This window comes from Rhincodon typus, chromosome 43 (genome assembly GCF_021869965.1).
Source record: "Rhincodon typus isolate 14 chromosome 43, sRhiTyp1.1, whole genome shotgun sequence".
NCBI classification, from domain to species: Eukaryota; Metazoa; Chordata; class Chondrichthyes; order Orectolobiformes; family Rhincodontidae; genus Rhincodon; species Rhincodon typus.
The window spans coordinates 8,462,674-8,485,379 of NC_063374.1; the positions used below are offsets into that span (position 1 = coordinate 8,462,674).

At 44.9% G+C, this 22,706-nt stretch overlaps 1 protein-coding gene and 1 non-coding gene across 2 annotated transcripts; both read right to left on the reverse strand.

The window, feature by feature from the left end:
- Positions 1-1,439: 1,439 nt before the first annotated feature.
- polr2g (RNA polymerase II subunit G) lies at positions 1,440-16,713 on the reverse strand. The gene is made up of 8 exons (XM_048619587.1): positions 16,540-16,713; positions 11,768-11,877; positions 7,959-8,118; positions 6,105-6,155; positions 5,867-5,932; positions 4,552-4,623; positions 2,947-2,980; positions 1,440-2,295 (listed from the first exon to the last, which is right to left on the reverse strand). The coding sequence occupies exons 1-8, from the start codon at positions 16,549-16,551 to the stop codon at positions 2,282-2,284; spliced, it is 519 nt and encodes a 172-aa protein (XP_048475544.1). The 5' UTR covers positions 16,552-16,713; the 3' UTR covers positions 1,440-2,281.
- On the reverse strand, positions 4,290-4,359 carry trnag-ucc. Its single transcript has one exon. It is a non-coding gene; the product is annotated as a tRNA-Gly (tRNA).
- Positions 16,714-22,706: the final 5,993 nt, after the last annotated feature.

Genomic DNA, 22,706 nt, shown 5'->3' on the forward strand with positions numbered 1-22,706 from the left:
TTATAGTGACAGACCTCTCCAACCCAGTACTGTACACCAATATTATACAATGACAGACCTGCCCCCACCAGTCCTGTCCCATCACTGACACCAATGTGATAGGACTGATATCAAACAATGATGAGTCAGAATACAGGAAGGTGATTGAAGGCTTGGTGATGTGGTACAATGAAAACAACCTCTCTCAATGTCAGGCAAAACAGAACAACTGATCATTGACTTCAGGAAGAAAGGAGGAAGACATGCCCTATCTACATAAACAGAGCGGAGATGAAAAGGATTGAACGTTGTCAACTTCCCAGGAATGACAATAACTGACAACGTCCTGGACCTCCCATGCAGATCGATAGTGAAGAAGTCACAACAACGCCCCTTCTTCCTCAGGCAGCTTGGAAAATTCGGCATGTCCATAAAGACACTCACCAACTTTTACAGATGCACCACAGAAAGGTGGTGCTTTCTGTCCAGGTGCATAACGGCCTGGTAGGGTAGTTAAGTCTCAGTTACACAAGGCATTGCTGAGACCACATCAGGAGTACTGTGTACAGTGTTGCTCTCCTTATTCATTTAAGGAAGAATATAAATGCATTGAAAGCAGTTCAGAGGTTTCTTAGACAGAGCTGGAATTGGTGGGTTGTTATATAACGGAAGGTTAGACAGGCTCAGCTTGTACCTACTGGAATTATGAGGCAACCTGATTGAAACACACAAGATTCTTAGTGACCTTGACTGGGTAGATGTGAAGAGGATGTTTCCTTTTGCAGGAGAATCTAGAACTGGGAGTCACTGTTTAGGAGGAAGGTGTTTCCCATTTAAGGCTGAGATTAGGAATTTATTTTTCCACCCTGAGGGTCATGAGTCTTTGGCACACACTTCCTCAAAAAGGTAGTGGAAACAGAGACTTTGAACATTTTAAGGCAGAAGTAGATTCTTAATAAGCAAGCGGGCAGCATGGTGGCTCAGTGGTTAGCGCTGCTGCCTCTCAGCACTAGCGACCCGGGTTCGATTCCACCCTCGGGCAACTGACCGTGTGCAGTTTGCACATTCTCCCCGTGTCTGCTTGGGCTCTCTCTGGGTGCTCCGGTTTCCTCCCACAGTCCAAAGATGTGCAGCTTTAGGTGGATTGGCCATGCTAAATTGCCCCATAGGTTTGGGGATGTGCAGATTGGGTGGGTTACAGGGGGATGGGTCTAGGTGGGATATTCCGAGGTTCGGTATGGACTTGTTGGGCCGAAGGGCCTGTTTTCACACTGTAGGGATTCTATGGAATTGAACAAGGAGTTGAAAGTTTAGAGGACAGGAGGGCATGTGGAGTGATTTATATTGAATGGTAGAGAGAGTCTGAGTGGCTTACTCCCAGTCCATATGTAAATTACACAAAGATGATGAATCTGCAAACTTTAGTACTCAAATTTTGTCCAAAAGAAACATTACACCAATTTTCCAGTGCAATCACACTTTCTTTATTAGAATAACCTACCACTTCTTTTATTCAAAAGAATAAGGAATGCTTTAAAAAGACACGTGAATCTCAAATCTCCATTTGTATTCACCAGCACAGTGTCAGACCTCAAAAGCACGCAGATCACAGCCTAAGTCCCAGACAAACTGATCAGCAGAAGATGAAGTGTGGAAGGTGACTGGTGCAATGGTTTAAAAAAAAAAAAAAATCAGTCACCCACACCCCCCAAACCTGACAAATTCTCCAGTACAAATGGCAATGGTCATATCTTGTCATTTCGGGTACTGGAAGGGGAGCTAGTTTGAACGTACTTGCAGCCCACTGGTGTGGCCCAAAGCAGGAGGCAGATTCAGTACTTACGGTTTGTGTTCCAGGTTGCCTGGGTACAGAATGAGTCATTATAACAGGTATCAATCACTTACTGATCATACTGGTCTAGGGGCCATTCTTGTAGTTTTACTGAGTCACTATTGAAAGGCAGCAAGTAGAAGCTGAGGGGTTGCGTGTGTAAAGAGACAACACAAAGGCGTGCCCAATGTCAGAAGGAGAGAGCGGGAGCGCCACGTCGAATTCAGTTTAGGGTAGATTTTTGCACAGAGAGGGAGGTACTCCCTGATGAAAGCGTATCTCCAAGTTGTCAAATGAGGCCGTCGTCTCAGACCCAGCTTGAACCAGGAGCTTCGGTGTGATAATTGTAATGCAACCACAGGTAGGGGCCCCCCCAGCGAGCGAATGCTCAAACAGGGATGACGCATTGGGGAAGAAATGGGATCGTCTCTGGGTGGTGCCCGTTTCACCTTCGGAGGCCCAACATCAACTTTAGCTCACCAACCCTGGTGTGGGAAGAAAGAACAATGTTTAATCAAAAAAGGCCACGATGTGCAACATCAAACAATCAGATCCAGCCCTTCCTTCCCTCCAAAAGAATTTCACAGTCAGGTAAACAGGATATCCCACCCCCCAGCACACTCGCACCAATCACCACTCAGCAAAGATTCAATGCTGGCTAACATAATGCTAGGAAATTGAGTCAGCTTTCCCTGACTTGTTTGCGTTTTGAAACTTGAAGGATATTTGCCTCAGAGCACAGCTGGCAGACCCCCAACCCCTGGCTGTACCCCAACCCCTGACCGCAACCCCCAATCCCCACCATTTGCCCATGCCCATCGCATGTCAAGCCTCCTTTCTGACCCGTCCTTCTCTCCCATCTAGGAGATGGGAAACCGGGATGTGTCTGCCTACTGTCATGGTTGGGGCCTCAGCTGTTACTCCCTGCAACCCAATCTGGTACACCACCATCTTTAACATCTGTGACAACTCCAGGAATAGCAGGAATCGATTTCTAGCACCCCACCCCAGTGAGTCGCAACAGTTCCAGTACATTAATGACAGAGGTATCAACAGGGCAAAATGTTTAAGAAAATCACTCAGATCACCTGATCATAGTCACAGCTGTAGACTTAGCAACAGAAACCAACACTTACCTAAGTAGTCATCCATCAGAGAGCCAATAGCAAACTGGAAGGAAAATGAAGAATACCTGTTATCAGAGCAACAAATAACCCCCAATGGAAAAACAAAATACAAGCAGCTGGTTCCTGCAACATTCTTCAAAACATAGTGGAACCTTCAGCCACATGTGGAGGAAGCACAGCTGGAGCTGGCACCCTGTGTGCGGGTTAGCCTCTCAGAATGAGGGCTGGCGCTTCCTCACTAACGTCCCTCCTAAGCTGCAGGGAAGCTCCACACGTGTAGATTGATGTGCTGATGGATGGCTTTCTCTGTGGAAGTTGCTGCTGCGCACAGACATAGAAAGAAACTGCGCTCGGAGTCTTTAAACGTGGGGAAGGCTGTTGCACTGCAACTACCCATGCCAAGCATCGTGTAACCAACTCTTCTAACAAGGAGAAATTGAAGTTTGAGTTGATGATGATTGGGACTGAGGGGGTGTACCAATGCAGCTCTTGTTGGCAACAAGTTAATTGGTCACACATTGGTGACCAGTGACCAACAACAGAGACCTTTTGCCAGTCAACAACTACACAATTGGTTCTCAGGTAACTGAATAGCTTGGAGCTGGAAACAAGTTACTGATAGACAGGCAGAGCGGGATAGTGCTCAGTTCTTCCCCAGCTCAGGAATTGTCTGTCTCTATTCTCTGCAGTCAAAATTAGTCAGGGTTGTAAGCTATGATTTTTAATTTCTTAGTCAGAGATCTTTTACAAGTGAACCAGCCAGTGTGTCTTGTCAATCAGTAAAAGCACCCAGAGAAAAACGACTGAATCAATGTGGTGGCCAGCAGAAGAATCATTAGGATTATCTTAACAACAGAACCTGGGAACAAAGATTGCTGAACTGTTTCTCCAACCGTTTTCTTCTGCTGGTTTGTGTGTGTTGGCTTGCGTGAGGGGGAGGACAGTGGGGGAGGTTTGAGGGGTTCAGAGTTTTAACTCATAGTATTGTATATTGACAGTTTATGACTGTTTACCTGAAGGAAGAGGCTAAATACTTGTAGTGAATAGTAATTCTTGTTGCGTACAGAAACATGGTTCATGCTTTCTATCAACCTGGTCTGAACAATCAGGTAAATTGAGGAACTTTATCATAGAATCCCTACAGTGTGGCAACAGGCCCTTTGGCCCACCAAGTCCACATGGACCCTCAGACATCCCACCCAGACCCATCCCCCTATAACCCACCTAATCTACACATCCCTGAATGCTGTGGGCAATTTAGCATGTCCAATCCACCTAGTCTGCACATCTTTGGACTGTGGGAGGAAACCCATGCAGGCACGGGGAGAACGTGCAAACTTCAAGCACAGTTCTGCATTGGCCGGGAATCGAACCCGGGTCAACTGCTTGGAAGGCAGCTGTGCTCACCATTATACCACCATCTTTAACTTCTGTGACAACTCCAGGAACAGCAGGAGTCGATTTCTAGCATCCTACCCCAGTGAGTTGCAACAGTTCCAGTACATTAATGACAGAGGTATCAACAGAGCAAAATGTTTAAGAAAATCACTCAGATCACCTGATATCCAGACAGCCATTATAAACCGATCTGTGGAATATTGGACATGTACTTACTATGTCGTTCTTATCGACTCTAGTTCCTACTACCTTCAGTCGAATCTCATCATCTTGTTGGATAACAATGTCCTGGAAGTGAAGCCACGCAGAGTTAGGAGGTTCTGCTTAGTAAATTTCAGTCATGAGAGGAGCTGTGCAGCTTTTACTATGTTATGTTTACATGGCAACTTCAAAACTGAAGTGATCTAAGACACATCACAAGAACATTATCCAGCAAACCACGACACCAAGCCAAAATATTAGACGAGATGACTTTGAGTTTGGACAAAGAGTTAAGTTTTGAGGAGTTCTTAAAAAGGGACAAAGCAAGTAGAGAAATGGAGAGGTTTAGGGAGGCAGGGCTGCAGGCCTCTTGATTCTTTGGGGATTGGGAACAGTTGCTTTTTAAGTCTGAGCTGTCCACAGTGCACTAAGTGGGGCAATTAGGATTGGGAATGCACTAGACGCCAGAATTAGGAGTGCAGATATCTTGGGAAATGGAGCTGGTCATGGAGATACTGAGAGTGGCACAGTGCCTGTTTAAGTGGCTATTGACAAGTAATAGCAAGTAATAGTCCACTGGCACACTTGAGGCCTTCCACAGCTGGTAGGCACCACTGGAGTTGGATTGCATTGTCATCACCATAAACACATTTTAATTCATTTTGAACATTTGAATTTTGTTACAGTTCCCTTTGATATTTTTATTTAGAATTGGATTTCATTAGGCTTTGGTTTTTTGTTTGAAATAAACAACACTGATCATCAAGGCTAATTGGTGGATGCCACAGAGGCTGCAGTGTATCACATTCCTCCAAAATGGTATTTCAACATAAAAGTTGTTAAGTTTCCTTTGGTTTTTGCTGCTGTTCTCCTGATCTTTTAATAGTTTTAAGTTGCTGGTTGTTGCCCATCCCTAACTGTCCTTGGTCTGACTGGAATGCTCAGCCATTCCAGAAGGCAGTTAAGAGTCAGAGTCAATCACATTGCTGTGAGTCTGCAGTCACAAGTAGGTCAGATTGGATAAGGACAGCAAATTTCCTTCCACAAAAAGGACATCACTGAACCAGTGGATTTTTTAATGATATTTGACAATGGCTTAAAAAGGTCACCATTTTTGAGCCTACCTTTCAAATTAATAATTTTAATTTAAATTTCACCAATGCGTTGGTAGGACTTGAACCAGTGGCACCAGCATATTAACCCATGCCTCTGGATTACCAGTGACATTAGCATACCACTCTCTCCAATGCATTCACATCCTTCATAAAACGTAGTGCCCAAAACTGTACACAATACACCAGCTGTGGTCTAACAAGTGTCTTATACACACCTCATCACTGGTCTTGTAGCAGGGAGGGTTGGAATTGGGATCAAACTCCATTTCCGATGGAATTGACTGGAAGGCAAGAGGACACGGTGAAAGATTAATGACAGACTCAACAGTCACTGTTACCCGAAGTGAATTGAAATTCTCAAACTGCTAAAGAGATCTGAATCCATCTTCTTTGGATTACAGTAGCAACTTTAGCACCTTCACCAGCTAAGTGGAGGTATTTTTTCGAACTTACATGTCTCGAGATGAAGCAGGACATGGGCCCAATTTCTGTGAAAAGTCCAACCTGTGGCACAAGAAAAACCTACAATCAAACAGGAACAGAGCAAGCAACCCATACCTTGCTGAATAAACACTGTACAGTTACACAGTAGTCAGACACCCTGGTATGACAATTTTCACAGCTAAAATCAGTGAAAGGTTCTGCCAGCACTGACCAAGTGATTACAGTGAAGTATTATTTATTACATTTATGGGATATACACTGCTGGCTGGATCAGCATTTATCGCGCGTCTCACATTGTCCAGACAGCAGTTAAGAGTCAACATATTGCGTACATCTGGAATCACACGTAAACCAGACCAAGTAAAGATAGCAGATTTTCCTTGGTTGTTACGTCAATCACAGCAGTTATATAGTCAGATTTTGCCAACGTTTATTCCAGTTTCCTTTTCAAAAACAAGTTCAGGTTTTACATGTGCCAGGTTGGTATTTGAACTACGTTCCCCAGAATATTTGCCTGGGATTATTAGTCCTGTGTCGTTATCACAGTAACACTGCCTTCCCTTAATTATGCATTAAAGAGGAGTGAAGCCATCTTTGCAACATCTGATTATATCCTCAGCACGTCCCAAGAACAGGAGATGGCTTGTTTCATAGAACAGGACCTCCATCAGTGTAGTAGTTTCTCAGGATTACATTATCATCATAGAATCCCTACAGTGTGGAAACAGGCCCTTCGGCCCAACAAGTCCACACTGACCCTTGGAGCATCCCACCCAGACTCATCCCCCTATAACCCATACACCCCTGAACACTATGGGCAATTTAGCATGGCCAATCCACCTAGCCTGCACATCTTTGGACTGTGGGAGGAAAATGGAGCACCCGGAGGAAACCCACGCAGACACGGGGTGAATGTGCAAACTCCGCACAGACAGTCGCCCGAGGGTGGAATCAAACCCCAGTCCCTGGCGCTGTGAGGCTGCAGTGCTAACCACTAAGCCACCATGCTGCCCCCATTAGATTGTCAGCTGTTGCCTACTGTTGAGCACTCTCCAGAGTGTAACAGACTGATAACCATATGTTGTAGTAGGCAGCAAAACATTTTCAAGGACTTAAGGGTTTCATTGTAAATCTTCAGTTTAGCATAAACACCAGTTGCCACCTTTCCCTGTCCAGGAGAAGACCCAGCTTTCTAAAAAAAAACTATTTTAAGAAGCCACCAAACTAACACTTTTATTGAATTCAAATTGCACCCTCTGCCATGGTAGGATTTGAAACCCTGTGCCCGACGCATTAGACTGAGCATGTAGATTACCAGTCTAGTGATAGTAATAGCATTCCAGCACCACTTCTCCTCTCTCACCCTCCAAAATTAACCAATAAAAAGGAATTCCACGAGTACCATCTTCTCTCAGTCAACTCTGGAGCTGCTTTACCCTTGGGTTCTTGTGGTGCAATGGTAATGTCCCCACCTCAGAGGCTAGAGGCCCAGATTCAAGACCCACCTATCCCAGAGGTATGTAATAACCTCTAAACACATTAAATAGAAAATATCCTTCTACTATACCGTTAAAGGGACGCGTATTTGTAACACTGACTGTCAGAGCATTCTGATTGAGGGGCAGAATCATTCATCTCAGTTGATACACCACCCCTACTCTTTGGATGAAACAAACAATGGCTGCATGTGAAGGTGAGGACATGGGAAGCTTGTTCTTCGAGCCCTCCTCGTGGCAGTCAGACTAAGAAGGCCAAAGGCTTCTTCCTTCTGAGACCCCCACCCTACTCGACCCAAGAGGAAAAAAAAATCCCAGAGCAAATACTAATAACTAAAGTACTTCACTAAATATCCAGAGATCATACCTTGTTGACCTGAGTGACCACAGCATCAACCACCTCCCCTTTAAATGGCCGGAAGACTATGGCCTTGTACTTGACAGGATAGAGCACAAATCCACGGCCTGGCTGAATTACACCAGCACCAATGTTGTCTATAGTGGTGACGGCAATGACAAAACCATACCTGCAAAGAAAAAAAAACAACTGAAAGGTAAATAAGCAACAGAGCAGATGAAAGCAGGTTACAGTCTCACTGAAGCGCAGTGTCATCACAGGATCACAGTGACAGCTCAGGTTGGCCTTAATGATTCAAATCCACTGGATCACACAGCGCAAGGGTACAGCCATTCGGCCCATTGTACCGGGAGCTTGCCACTCCCTCGTCCTTTCCCCTAAATATGGGCAATATGGTCACATACAAATATTTGAAGCAGCGGACAAAGTGCCAAGTGCATTTCGAGAGTTAGAGAGAGAAGCTGACCAACTCATCCTCTGCCTGAGAAAAAGCCTTTTTAAGAGGGACAGTCCAGTGGGAGACCCAAAAACTTGTGGCTGTTCTCCTGAAAACCTGCTGGAGGAGATTTGAGGATTCCCTGTGAACTTTCTCGAACAAACTACATTTGAAAGCCCCAGTGACAACCATCTGTGTTTAGTGACAGCCACCTGTGTGCACCAGGACACTGACTGAAAGCAGTCTCAAACATTTCATGCCTTATTCTTTTTCCTTCAAGACTTGGCACGTGGCTCAGTGGTTAGCACTGCTGCCTCATAGCGCTGGGGACTCAGGTTCGATTCCAGCCTCAGGTGTGGAGGTTGCCGTTTTTCCTGCATCTACATGGGTTTCCTCCAGGTACTTCGGTTTCCTCACACAGTCCAAAGACATGCAGGTTAGTTGGATTGGCCATGCTAAATTGCCCATAGTGTCTAGGGTGGGAAATGCACAGATAGGGTAGGGGGTGGGTCTGACTGGTATGCTCTTTGGAGGGTCGGTGTGGACTCAATGGGCCGAATGGCCTGCTTCCACACTGTAGGGATTCTAGGAACTAACATTACTTGGACAAAAACATCTCGATTTTTTCAAAATTAATCTCTGCAGTCAGAGACATTTATATTTCTTTTGATTGGTGTGTTCTTGTTTTGGGAATATTTGGAGGAGTAAATATTTATCTTTCCAAACGGTGTGAATCTGCCTTATATCTTTGCCTATTGTCACAATAAGTCAATAACATTGCTGCTTATTAAAAGGAACCAGACTAATGCATCAGGCCCCTGTGTTCCAGGGAACACCAATACATACAGCATGAGAAGAGGGTGCTGACTTGAATTCTCTTTCTAAATTTGTCTTGTGCCCTAGTCCTGATGAGTACAAGACAAAAGCTTCAGCCTGTCTCATTTCAGCGAGTTTTAGGTTCCGTACCAATATAAGGTTTTTTTTGTCACATGGCTGCAGGACTCGAGGCATTCCAGGATGGGCATCCAAAGATGCAACCCTGTCAGCACATACCAAGCAACATGGGGGCAGCACCCTTCACCACCTGAAATGCAAAGTTGTTTACAGCCAATGAAGTACTTTTGAAGGGTATGGACTGTTGTTAATGTGGGAAACGAGGTAGCCAATACATGTATGGCATGATCCCACAACCAGCAATGGGATGACCCAGCTCATCTGTTTTTGTGACACTGATTGAGGGGTAAATGTTGGGCTCTAGGACACCAGGAAGAGATAAAAAGACCCAACCTCAGGCCAACCCCCACTCCCCAGGCCAACACCTAGAGTCATAGAATTGTACAGCATGGAAACTGTGCTTCAGTCCAATTGTTCCATGTCAATCAGATATCCTAAATTAATTTAGTCCCATTTGCCAGCATTTGCCCTATATCTGTCTCAACTCTTCCTATTCACATACCCATCCAGATGCCTTTTAAATGTTGTATTGTACCAGCCTCCACCACTTCTCCTTACAGCTTATTCCAAACATACACCACTGTCTGTGTGAAAAAGTTGCCCCTGAGGTCCCTTTTAGATCTTTCCCTGCTCACCTTAAATGTATGCCTTCTAGTTTTGGACTTCCCCAGGGTGGGGAAAAGACCTTCTCTATTTACCCTATCCATGACCCTCATGGTCAATCTTGAAGGTCATTCCTCAGCCTCTGACACTCCAGGGAAAACAGCAGCACCATATTCAGCCTCTCCCGATAGCATAAACCCTCCAACCCTGGGAACATCCTTGTAAATCTTTTCTGAATCTTTTCAAGTTTCACAACATCCTTCCTGTAGCAGGGAGACCAGAATTGCACACAGTATTCCAAAGTGGCCTAACCAATGTCCTGCAGAGCTGCGACAAGACCTTCCAACTTCTATACTCAATGCACTGGCCAATAAAGGAAAGCATACCAAATACCACCTTCACAATCCTACTTGCCTCACAGGAGGAGGGTGTCGCTGGCAATGTCAGCATTTATTGCCCATCAGGCAGTGAAGAGTCAACCACATTGCTGTGGGTCTGGAGTCACATGTAGACCAGACCAGGTAAGGATGGCTGTTTCCTTTTCTAAGAGGACAATTAGTGAACCAGATGGGTTTTTCCTCCAAGCAGCAATGGATTCATGGTTATCATTAGATTGTTTATTCCCAATATTTGTTGAATTCAAATTCCACCAACTGCCGTGGTGGGGCTGAAACCCGGGTCTTCAGAACATTATTTGGGTCTCTGAATTAACGGTCCAGCAAGTCAGCCCGGCATACTGTGCTTGCTTCCCTGGAGAGGAACACGAGAACCATGAATGTGGAGTCAGAGCTGACGACACTGCTCTCAGAGCCATAGGAGACTTGGGGAAAATGGTCAATAGGATGAACAATAAATATCACTCTTGCCTGTGATGGCACCACCATAAGAATGAATGAAAGATAAAAGAAAGAATTGACAAGCAGTTTTCATTATCATTGTAGCTATCACAACTTAGGATGGAGAAAACGCATGACAAAGTGGAACATAAAAACGCAGCAGGTTTGCAGACCACAGCTGTTTTTCTAATCTGCCCCCGATATGCGCAACACTGGTAAGGCTGGTATTTTAATACCCTAGTTGCCCTTTGGATTGAGTGTCTCCTTGAGTGTCATTCAGAAATCCCTACAGTGTGGAAGCAGACCATTTGGCCCATCGGGTCTGCACCAACCCTCCAAAAAGATTAGCCTACCCAGACTGAGCCCCAACCCCCTCCCACTATCCCCGTAACCATATATTAACCACAGCTTACCCACCTAACCTACACATCCCTGGATACTATGGGCAATTTAGCATGGCCAATTCACCCAACCTGCACATCTTTGGACCATGGGAGGCAACTGGAGAACTCTGAGGAAAGCCACACAGACATGGGAAGAACATACAAACTCCACAGATCACCCAAGGATGGAATTGAACCTGGGTCCCTGGCGCGGTGAGGCAGCAGTGCTAACCACTGAGCCACCGTGCTGCCCCAATTTGTGCCATTGCAGAGGGACAGTTAAAAAGTGAACCACATTGCTGTGGATCCAGAGTCACATGTAGGCCAGACTGGGTAAGGACAGGTAGATTTCCTTCCCTAATGGATATTAGTGAACTGGATGGATTTTTACAACAATTGACATGGCCAGCAGGAGGAAGATTGATTGCAGATTTATTAATTGAATGCACCAGCTGTTGTGGTGGAATTTAAACCCTGGTCCTCGGGGCATTAGCTGAATCTCTGGGTCACTAATCCAGAGATATCACCACGATGCCACAAGCTCTCCACAATGTCCAGGCTCAAGATTTTTCTATTGCATATGAATTTTAAAATGGCGTCACTCACTTTCCAGTGCAAGTTCCCTCGACCTCAGTGAAGAGCTTCTGTTTGACAGTGTTCAGCAGGTTAGGACCAAAATATCGAGGGTGCAGCAGAATCTCATGTTCCAGAGAAATCTAAAAATAAGGAAGGAAAGCAGATATTTTAAAATGCTGCTTTTTTTGTCCTCAATGACAGGGATTTCAGATGGTCAAATTATTTCCCGGTTCCTCAAAAGTTTAATCAATTTCAGTCTTGAATGCACTTAAGAGGGAGGGAAGGAGAAGGTTTGTGATTTGGTAGCAGGTCAGAGAGATTTTATCATAAGGGAACAATCTGTGTCAATATTCTCCAAGTTTAGGAGAATGGGAGGTGATTGCTTTGAGACAGACGAGATTCTGAAGGGCATTAGACAGGGCACAAGCCGAGTTTGTTATTGCCTGGTCACTTCGGGAGGGGCCAATTACTTCGGACTGAGGTTGAGGAGACATTTCTACACTCAGAGGGTGCTGAATCTTGATCGTACTGAATGGCAGAGCAGGTTTGATGAGCCAAATGATCTACCTTCACTTTGTTCTTGTGGTATCAATGTGCAGTAGACCTTTTGAGCCCATTAAGCCTGCTCAGCATTGAATAAGATCATAGCTGAGCTGACTGCAACCTTGTATCCATAGTCCTGTGTCCCTCCATAAGCTGTCACCCTGAAGAATCTATCCACCTTTGAAAATATTCAAAGACTCTACCATCGCAGCCTTTTGAGAAAGAGAATTCCAAGACTGTCAACCACCCAAGAGGAAAGAATTTCACCGCCTATCTTTAAACAGTGATGCCAAATCCTAGAGGAGATGAGAGTGGATCATGTGAAGAAATAGAAGATGGTTCTAGAGGTTTAGAGTCATAAATTCATACAGCATGGAAACAGATCCTTCAGTCCAACTCGTCCATGCCAACTGGGTTTCCTAAACTGAACGAATCCCATTTGCCTGTGTTTGGCCTATATCCCTCTAAACCTTTCTTATTCTTATACCCATCCAAATATCTTTTAAAAGTTGTTATTATACCCGCCTCTACCACTTCCTCTGGCAATTTGTTCCACACATGCACCACCCTCTGTGTGAAAATGTTGCCCCTCAGGTCCCTTTTAAATCTTTCCTCTCTGATTTTAAACATATGGACTCCCCTACCCTGGAGAAAAGACCTTGACTATTCAACCTCTCCATGCCCCTCATGATTTTACAAACCTCTATAAGGTCACCCCTCAGCCATCAACAAATGTGGGGTGGAAATGGGAATATGGTTGCAAAATCACCACCTGTGCTTCTGAAATATCTTCCTATTCTGTCAACCTCCACCACTCTCAACCATGTCCTTCCCACCACAACACATCACTTAGAAAACTCACACCGGTGTGAGTTGGCAGGAGTGAGCAAGATATCCTCACTTTGTCTATTCAGTAACAGAGGTGGAGTTGTCAGCCTTGACTCCCTGTCGGCGCTCTAAAGACCTGGAAGTGCAAAATCTAGGTTCGCTGGCAAGTCTGGGTGTGCTGTCCTGTTGGAGCAGCCTGCCCTTCAGGACATGAAACCCTCTTATGATGGAAAAGAACAAAATGTTGGAAATATCCAGCACATCCAACAGGAACTGTGGAGAGAGAAACTGAGTTAATGTTTCAGATTTATCACCTTTATTGAGAATTATTTAAACCTCTTAGGTGGATGCAAATAATCACACTTAAATGAGTGGCACAATCTCCAGGGGAGATGTTCAATATTTATCTTGCAAACAATATGACTACAGCAGTTTTTTAAAATTTATCACTATGTCACTGGTCAAATGATCCAGACCATGGACAATTAATTCAGATTCAAGGGCAAACCCCACCTTGGCAGAGGTCAGATTTTAGTTATTCAACAGATGTGGAATAAAATTATAAACAGGGTGCAGGAACAGACCAACTTGTAAGCAGAAGATAGAACAGTCCAGCACTAGAACAAGCCCTCTGGCCCACCATGTCTGCAGCGACCATGATGCCATTGTAAACTAATCCTATCTGCCTACACATGGTCTGCATTCCTCAGTTCCCTGGCTGTTCAGGTGTCTGTCTAAATGATTCAAACATTGCTATCATATCTGTTTCTATCACCTGCCCTGGCAGCACCTTCCAGGCATCTACCACTCTAAAAAACTTGCCCTCATATCTCCTTTAAATTTTTGACCCTCTTACCTTAAACCTATCCCCAATAGCATTTGACATTTCCATGCTTGGAAGAAAGACTCCAACTACCTAACCTCTCAGTTTTATACACTTTTATCAGATCACCTTCAGACTCCTGACACTCTAGTGAAACCAATCCAAGTTTGTCCAACTTCTCCTTATAGCTAATACACTCCATTCCAGGTAACATCCTGGTAAACCTCTTCTGCACCCTGTCTAAAGCTTCCATATTCTTCCTTTGGTGTGGCGACTCCAAATGTGGCCTAACTTAAGTGTTATACTGTTGCAACATGCCTTGCTAACTTTTATACTCAATGCCCCAACTAAAGAGGGTAAGCATGTCATACGCATTTTTTTAAAACCACCTTATCCACTTGTGTTGCCACTTTCAGAGAGTAATGGACTAGCACCCAAGATCCTCTCTATATCAATGCCACTTGCTGTATATTTTCCCCTTAAATTTGACCTCCTGACACATGCCTGGATGAAACTCCATCTGCCACTTCTCTGCGCAACTTTTCAACTGATCTATATCTGGCTGTATTCTTTGATAACCTTCCTCACTATCCACAACTCGACCAATTTTCACATCATCTGCAAACTTACTAATTAGACCATCTGCATTTGCATCCAAATCATATATATACAGACATCTCAGCACTGATTCTTGTGGAATACCACTGGTCACAGACCTCCAGTCAGCAAATTACTTCCCCCCACAACTATCCTCTTATCTTCTCTGACCAAGCTAATTTTGTATCCAATTTATCAACTCACTGTGGATCCCACAGGGCTTAATCTTCTGGATCAGCCTGCCATGGGGACCTTATCAAATGCTTGTCAATTGTACATATTTGCATTAAACATGGCAGGTAGACAGCACGGTCGATAAAGCAAACAGTATCTTGGGTATTATTAATTGGGGCACAGTGTACAAGAGTAGGGAAGTTGTGTTAAAATTGAATAAACCTCTGGCTCGACCTCAACTGCAGCTTTGCATCTAGTACTGGCACCACAATTTAGAAATTGTGAAGATATTAGAAGACGTATGGGATAGAGTCATACAGCATAGAAAAATACCTTTTGGTACAACTAGTCCACGCCAACCATGTTCTCAAACTAAACTATCCCACTTGTTTGTGTTTGACCCATAACCTCTCCAATTTCAAATCTAATGCTGATCTCGCTCTGTGCACATCCTGTGCAGACGTAATCTTGTATACCTCCGTCTCTCTAAGCGCCCCATGATCTGTACGTCCTTGTTTTCTATGATCGTCCTGTACTGCTCGTAAAACTTTTCACTGTACTTAGGTACGTGTGGCAACAATAAGTCAAATCAAACATCCCTCCAAACCTTTCCTCGATTCCTAGATGGTGACAGGGGTGAGAAACTTCAGTTTTGTGGATAGGTTGCAGAAGTGGAGTCTGTTTTCATTGGCTGGAACAGGTCTACTGCATCTTAAATTTAGAGACAGTTTTTACACCACAGAAAAGGCCCATTATGCCCACACACACTAGTCAAACAGCTACTTCCTCCAATTCCATTTCCCAGCTAGTGGCCAGTATGCTGTGACTTTTCAAGTGCTCATCCAAATACTTCTTAAACGTCTTGAAGGTTTCTCCCTCTACCTCCTTTTAGGCAGCAACTTCTGAAGAACCACTACATTTTGGGTGGGAATTCCTTTACAGTACACTGTACCCCACCCGCAGTTATTGGCCCCTCTAAGGGGAAAAGCCTTCCCTCATAACTCAAAATTGGCATAACCTTACTGGACCACAGGTCTGCTCTCTCATTAGGGAGAGGATTAGGTTGTAAGTATAACCCAAGGACCATCAAGAGGTTGACAAAGAAGAGGAGTAGGGTGACATGGTGTATCAGTGGGTAGCACTGCTGCCTCACAGTGCCAGGGACCCGAGTTTGATTCCAGCCTCAGGTGATGGTCTGTTTGGAGTCTGCACGGGTTTCCTACAGGTGCTCCAGTTTCCTCCCACCCAAAGATGTGCGAGTGCGGGTAGATTGGCTGTGCTAAATTGCCACATAGTGTCCAGGATAGGTGGGTTAGCCATGGAAAATGCAGGGGTTTACAGGGATAGGGTGGGGGGGGGGAGAGAGAGAGGGAGAGAGGAAAGAAATGCTCTTCAGAGGGTCAGTGTACACTCAATGGGCCGAAGGGTCTGCTTTCACACCTTAAGGTGTCTGTGATCCTTTATGGTAACTGAACCTGCACTGCTGGCATCATTGCGCATGGCAAGCCAGTCGTCTGGCTAACTGAGCTAACCCACCCTGCTTTTGTTTCAGATTTCCATCAGCTGCAAAACTTTGCCTTTTTGGGAATGGACAATGAAACACGCCTTCCGCCAACACCCCCTCTTCACCATTTGCTGAAACATCCATCAATCATTCGAGCAGGTCTCCGCCCACCGCTGCGCCTACAGGTCGGGGTGGGTGTCAATCACCTTGACGACGCGCACCAACACTCATCATCGCGCCCCGCGTCATCTGCCCCACCCCCATCCTCACCGCTCGGTTATCACCGTCTTGCCCGCCCGATCCGCGCGACACGGGTCAAAATGCGCCACTCACATGATAAAACATCGTCGCGACAATTTAAACGTTCTTTAAGGAGGGGAGTGTGTGAAGTAACTTCTCTCAACCAGGAAAGAGCCAAACCTCCACCCACTAGCCGGCCGCGCTTCTGAGCGGCGATTTGGTAGATGGGGCGGGGGGTGGGGAATGTGGTGGTGGTCGGGAACGTGGTGGTCACGTGCCAACTGACGCTGAAACGTCACGCGCCTTATGCCCACCCTCCTTGCCACGTGACCCTCTTCGAGCATTTTCCGTACGTCGTCCGTTGGGATGTGCGGACGCCATTTTCCTCCCTCAACCAAAGAAGGCGACGAGACATAGCTTTACCCTCTCCGGTACACACCCAAATACGATCTCCGGCTCCTGGCAGGATAATTGCTTCTCACCCGTCTTCACTTCCATCGTCAACATACACACAGAATGTAAGAACTAGGAGTAGGCCATACAGCCCCTTGCGAACTGCTATGCCGTTCAATGCCATGGAAGCTGATCTCAATCGCAAGGCTCAACTCCCGTTTGGTTGCTCTGTTTTCCCATAATCCTTCAACCTTCAACGATTGAAACCCCGTCGGTGTTCACCTTAAATATACTCAATGTCCCAGTGTCCACTAAACTTGGGGCAAATGAAGTTTTAATTTGGAGAATTATGCTGCATGGAATTCTAAATGCCTGTCCAGGAATCGTTAGAGGGTGAAAAAAAGGCTTCAAGTATCTATCTACTCAAATCCCATTTTTTTGTACATATGGCACATACCCTATTGCATGCTTATCTGTAGAGAATCATGGAATTCTTTTTATATTGCAGAAGGAGGCTGTTCATAAATTAGAATCCCTACAATGGAGAAACAGGCTATACAACCCATCAAGTCCACGCTGATCCTCTGGAGAGCATCCCACCCGGTCCCTCCAGTTGACCCCCTCAACTCCACATTTCCCATGGCTAACCCACCTTGCCTGCCCAGCTCTGAATACTATGGGGCAATTTGGCATGGCCAATCCACTCTAACCTGCACATCTTTGTCCTGTGGAAGGAAAGCAGAGCACCCAGAGGAAACCCCTGCGCAGAGACATGGAGATCATGCACACAGACAGTCACCTGAGGGTGGAATCGAAACTGGGTCCCTGGCACCATAAGGCAGCAGTGCTAACCACTGAGCCACCGTGCTGCCTCAAACCAGTACTGGTGGCCACACCAATAATCGAACATCTAGCTGCTACTCAAATTCCATTTCCTGGCATTTGGCCCACAGCCTTAGACCATAGGACCTAGGAGCAGACGTATGGCTCTTCAGGCTGTCGTGTCAGTGAGATCACGGCTCATCTGATAACTTTCAACTTTGTTTTCCTGCCTTTACCCCATTTCTCTTCATTTCCCATACTGATTAAAAATATATCTATCTCGGTCTTGATCCAACATCTACAGCCCTCTAAAGAATTCTACAAATTCATTGCCCTCTGAGAAGAAATTCTTCCTCATCTCTGTCTTAACTGGCCAACCCCTTACTCTGAGATTATGTCCTCTGGTCCTAGACTCTCCCACAAGGGGAAAACAGCCTCTTCGCATCCACCCTGACAAGTCACCTAAGAATCTTTTATGTTTCAATAAGGTCATCTGTTACTCAACTAACTCCAATGAGTATGAGCCCAATTTCTCAACTTCTCATAGAATAATCCCTCTTGTACTCAGGATCAACCTAGTGAAAATTCTCTGGACTGCTTCCAATGCTAGCATATGTTTCCTTAGGTAAAGGGACCAAAACTTTTGCAGTATTCTAGCTGCGTGCTATAGCGTTATGTGCTGTGACATCAAATGTTCATTTAAACTGTTCTTAAATGTCTTGACAGGTACTGCCTATATCACTCTTTTAGGTAGTGAGTTCCAGATACCCACCACATTCTGGATGAACAAAAAAAGCCCTTAAATCTCCTGTAAAGTTTGTGCTCCTTACCTTAAAACTGTGCACCCTGGTTATTGACATCTCTATGAAGGGAAATTAGTCTCCCTGTGAACTCTGTCTACGTCAGTCATAATTTTGTACCCCTCAATTTATGTCCCCCCTCAGCCATCTGTGCTCTAAGAAAAACAATTCTATTCTATTTAATTTCTCCTCACAGCTGAATCTCACCAGACCAGGCAATGTTCTGGTGAATCTCCTGGGAGAAATTAAGAAAACTAGTCTTTCCACCATCTGCAAGTCAGCAGTGTGATAGAATATCCTCCACTTGCCTGGATTGAGGTGGTGCTAACAACACTGAAGCAGCTGGACGCCATCCAGGACAAAACAACAAATGCAAACTACTGTGGATATTGGAGATCTGAAATGAAAAAGTGCTGGAGAAACTTAGCAGGTCTGACATCCTCTGTAATGAGAGAAATAGAATGAACATTTCAAATCCAATGTGATTCTTCCTTTTGAAATGCTTTCTCAGCAACCCATCCCACCACCTTTGACATCGCATCACCGGCTCCTTCAGCACAATCCAAAATTGCAACTTTTACCACTTAGAAGAACAAAGGCAGTAGGTGCATGAGAAGCCACCTCGTGCAAGTTTCCGCCCAAGCCACATCACCATCCTGAATTGGAACTATATCACTGTTCCTTCATTGTGGCTGGATAAAAATGTGGAATATCCTCCCAACCATCACTGTTGGTGCACCCACACCACACAGACTGCAGCAATTCAAGAAGGTAGCTCACATCCCATCTTCTACAGAGACATTTAAAGATGGGAGATATGCTTGATGTCCATATCTGTTGAACAAATGCAAAATGAAACATCTAGAAACCACATAGACGAAAACAGAAGTTGCTGGAAAAGCTCAGCAGGTCTGGCAGCATCTTGTGAAGAAAAAAATCAGAGGTTGGGACCCTCTGAAGAAGGTTCACTGGACCCAAAACATTAACACTGTTTGTTTCTTCACAGATGCTGCCAGACCTGCTGAGCTTTTCCAGCAACTTCTGTTTTTGTTCCTGGTTTACAGCATCCACAACTCTTTCCGTTTTTATTCAGAAACTACATGGCTCAGGTTTTAACATAAATGGAAATGATTGAAGTCTTTTAGTTTTAGAGGAAAGGTCATTAGTGGACTAGGGAAGAAAACTATTTATATCAGCAAATCTGGCACCAGGCTGTTGTCATCATGATCTGATTCTACTTAAACCACCAGCAATTCAGGAAGGCAATATATATATTGAAAAAAAAAGCCCACAGCCAAGCCAAAGTAGGAAGTCAATCTGCACTGCAATACTTCACAGTCCACTGAAACCAATTCAAAAGATTGGAAGGATCATGCTATTTTAAATCCAGTATTTCATCTGCCTTTCATAAGACCTTGAAGGTAAAAGACAGAGGGTGGTGGTGGAGGGTTGTTTTTCAGACTGCAGGCTTGTGACCACCAGTGTGCCACAAAGATTGTGCAGGGTCCACTGCTTTCCGTCATTTATATAAATAATTTGGATGCAAACATACGAGGTATGGTTACTAAGTTTGCAGTTGACACCAAAATTGGAGGTGTAATGGACAGCGAAGAAGGTTACGTAAGAGTACAATGGGATCTTGATCAGCTGGACCAATGGGCCAAGGAGTGGCAGATGGAGTTTAATTTAGATAAATGTGAGGTACTGCATTTTGGAAAGGCAAATCAGCGCAGACTTAAACATTTAATGGTAAGGTCCAGGGGAGTGTTGCTGAACAAAGACACCTTGGTGTACTGGTTTATAGTTCCTTGAAAGTGGAGTCGCAGTTAGGATAGTGAAGAAGGTGTTTGGTATGCCTGCCTTTATTGGTCAGTGTATTGAATATAGGAGTTGGGATATCGTGTAGTTAGGTCACTTTTGGCATACCCTTTACTGCATTCAATTCTGGTCTCCCTGCTGTAGGTGGGAAGTTGTGAAACTTGAAAGGGTTCAGAAAAGATCTATAAGGATGTTGCCAGAATTGGAGGGTTTGAGCTATCGGGAGAGGCTGAATAGGCTAGGGTTATTTTCCCTGGAGCGTTGAAAGCTGAGGAGTGACCTTATAAAGGTTTATAAAATCATGAGGGGCATGGATAGGGTAAATAATCAAGGTCATTTCCCCAGGATAGGCGAGTCCAAAACTAGAGGGCATAGGTTTAAGGTGAGATGGGAAAAGATTTAAAAGGGATCTGAGTAACTTTTTTACATGGACAGTGGTGCATGTATGGAATGAGCTGTCAAAGGAAGTGCTGGAAGCTGGTACAGTTATAACATTTAAAAGGCATTTGGATGGATACATGAATAGGAAGGATTTAGAGGGATATGGTCCATATGCTGGCAAATGGGAGTAGATTAATTTAGGATATCTGGTCAGCATAGATGAGTTGAACCAAAGGGTGTTTCCAAGATTTACATCTCTATGTCTCTGACTGTTGTTGGAATGGGTGATGTGAGCCAATTTTTTGCTGAATTGTGAGATTCTGTGATTGAAAATTATTTTTCAGTTATTTATTTTGTGGGATGTTGGCATCACTGGCCGGCCAGCATTTATTGCCCATCCCTAGTTGCCCTTGAGGAGGTGGTGTTATGCTACCTTCTTAAACTGCTGCAGTCCACCCATTGTCGGTTGACCCGCAATGCCATTAGGGAGGGAATTCCATGATTTTGACCCAGCGACATGGAAGGAACGGCAATATATTTCCAAGTCAGGATAATGAGTGGCTTGGACGGCAACTTGAAGGTGGTGGTGTTCCCATATATTTACTGCCCTTGTGGTCGTGGGTTTAGAAGGTGCTGCCTGAGGATCTTTGTTGAATTTCGGCAGTGCATCTTGTATATAGTACACACTGCTGCTATTGAGCGTTGGTGGTGAAGGGACTGAATGCTTGTGAATGCAGTGTCAATCAAGCAGGCTGCTTTCTCCTGGATAGTGTCAAGCTTCTTGTGTGTTGTTGGGGCTGCACTCATCCAGGCAAGTGGGGAGTATTCCAACACACTCCTAACTAGTGCCTTGTAGATGGTGGACAGGCTTTGGGGAGTCAGGAAGTGAGTTACTTGCTGCAGTATTCCTAGCCTTTGACCTGCTGTTGTAGCCACTGCATTTATGTGGTGAGTTCAGTTAAGTTTCTGATCAATGATAACTCCCAGGATGTTAATAGTGGGGGATTCAGTGATGGTAACACTGAATGTGAAGGGGCAGTGGTTAGATTGTCTCTTGTTGGTGATGGTCATAGCCTGGGATTTGTGTTGCATGAATGTTACTTGCTACTTGTCAGCCCAAGCCTGGATATTGTCCAGATCTCCAGATCTTCTGTCTGAGGAGTCGCGAATGGTGTTGAACATTGTGCAATTGTTGGCAAACATCCTCATTTCTGACCTTATGACGGAGGATAGGTCATTGATGAAGCAGCTGAGGATGGTTGGCCAAGGACACTACCCTGAGGAACTCCTGCAGAGATGTCCTGGAGCTGAGATGACTAACCTCCAACAACTACGACCATCTTCCTATGTGTCAGGTTTGACTGTAACCACCAGAGTTTTCCCACTGATACCCATTGATTCCAGTTTTGCTAGGGCTCCGTGATGCCACACTCTGTTAAATTCAGCCTTGATGTCAAGGGCTGTTACTCTCACCTCACCTCTGAAATTCAACTCTTTTGTTTGAACCAAGGCTGTAATGAGGTCAGGAGCTGAGTGGCCTTGGCAGGTTCCAAACTGGGTGTCACTGAGCAGGTTATTGCTGAGCAGTTGCTGCTTGATAGCACTGTTGATGACAGTAGACTGATGGGGTGGTGATTGGCTGGGTTGCATTTGTCCTGCTTTTTGTGTATAGGACATAACTGGGCAATTTTCCACATTGTTGGGTAGATGCCAATGTTGTCATTGTACTGGAACAGCTTGGTTAGGGTAGCGGAAAGTTCTGGAGCACAAGTCTTCAGTACTGTTGCCAGATTGTTGTCAGGCCCATAGCCTTTGCAATAACCAGTGCCTCCAACCGTTTCTTGATATCTCATGGAGTAAATCGAATTGGCTGAAGACTGGTATCTGTAATGCTGGGGACCACTGGAGGAGGCCAAGATGAATCATTCACTTGGCACTTCTGGTCGGAGTTTGCTGCAAAAGCTTCAGCCTTAGCTTTTGCACAGATGTGCTGGGCTTTTCCATAATTGAGGATGGGGATATTTGTGGAGCCTCCTCCTTCAGTGA

Bases quoted from the DNA above. Each gene is read 5' to 3' on its own strand.
- polr2g (XM_048619587.1), bottom strand. The intron at 6,156-7,958 runs GTATGATCTCTG...CTTGTGCCACAG, and splicing joins TGGTCACTCAGGTCAACAAG to GTTGGACTTTTCACAGAAAT. The intron at 4,624-5,866 runs GTGTGTATAAGA...CTTCACTTCCAG, and splicing joins GCTACAAGACCAGTGATGAG to GACATTGTTATCCAACAAGA.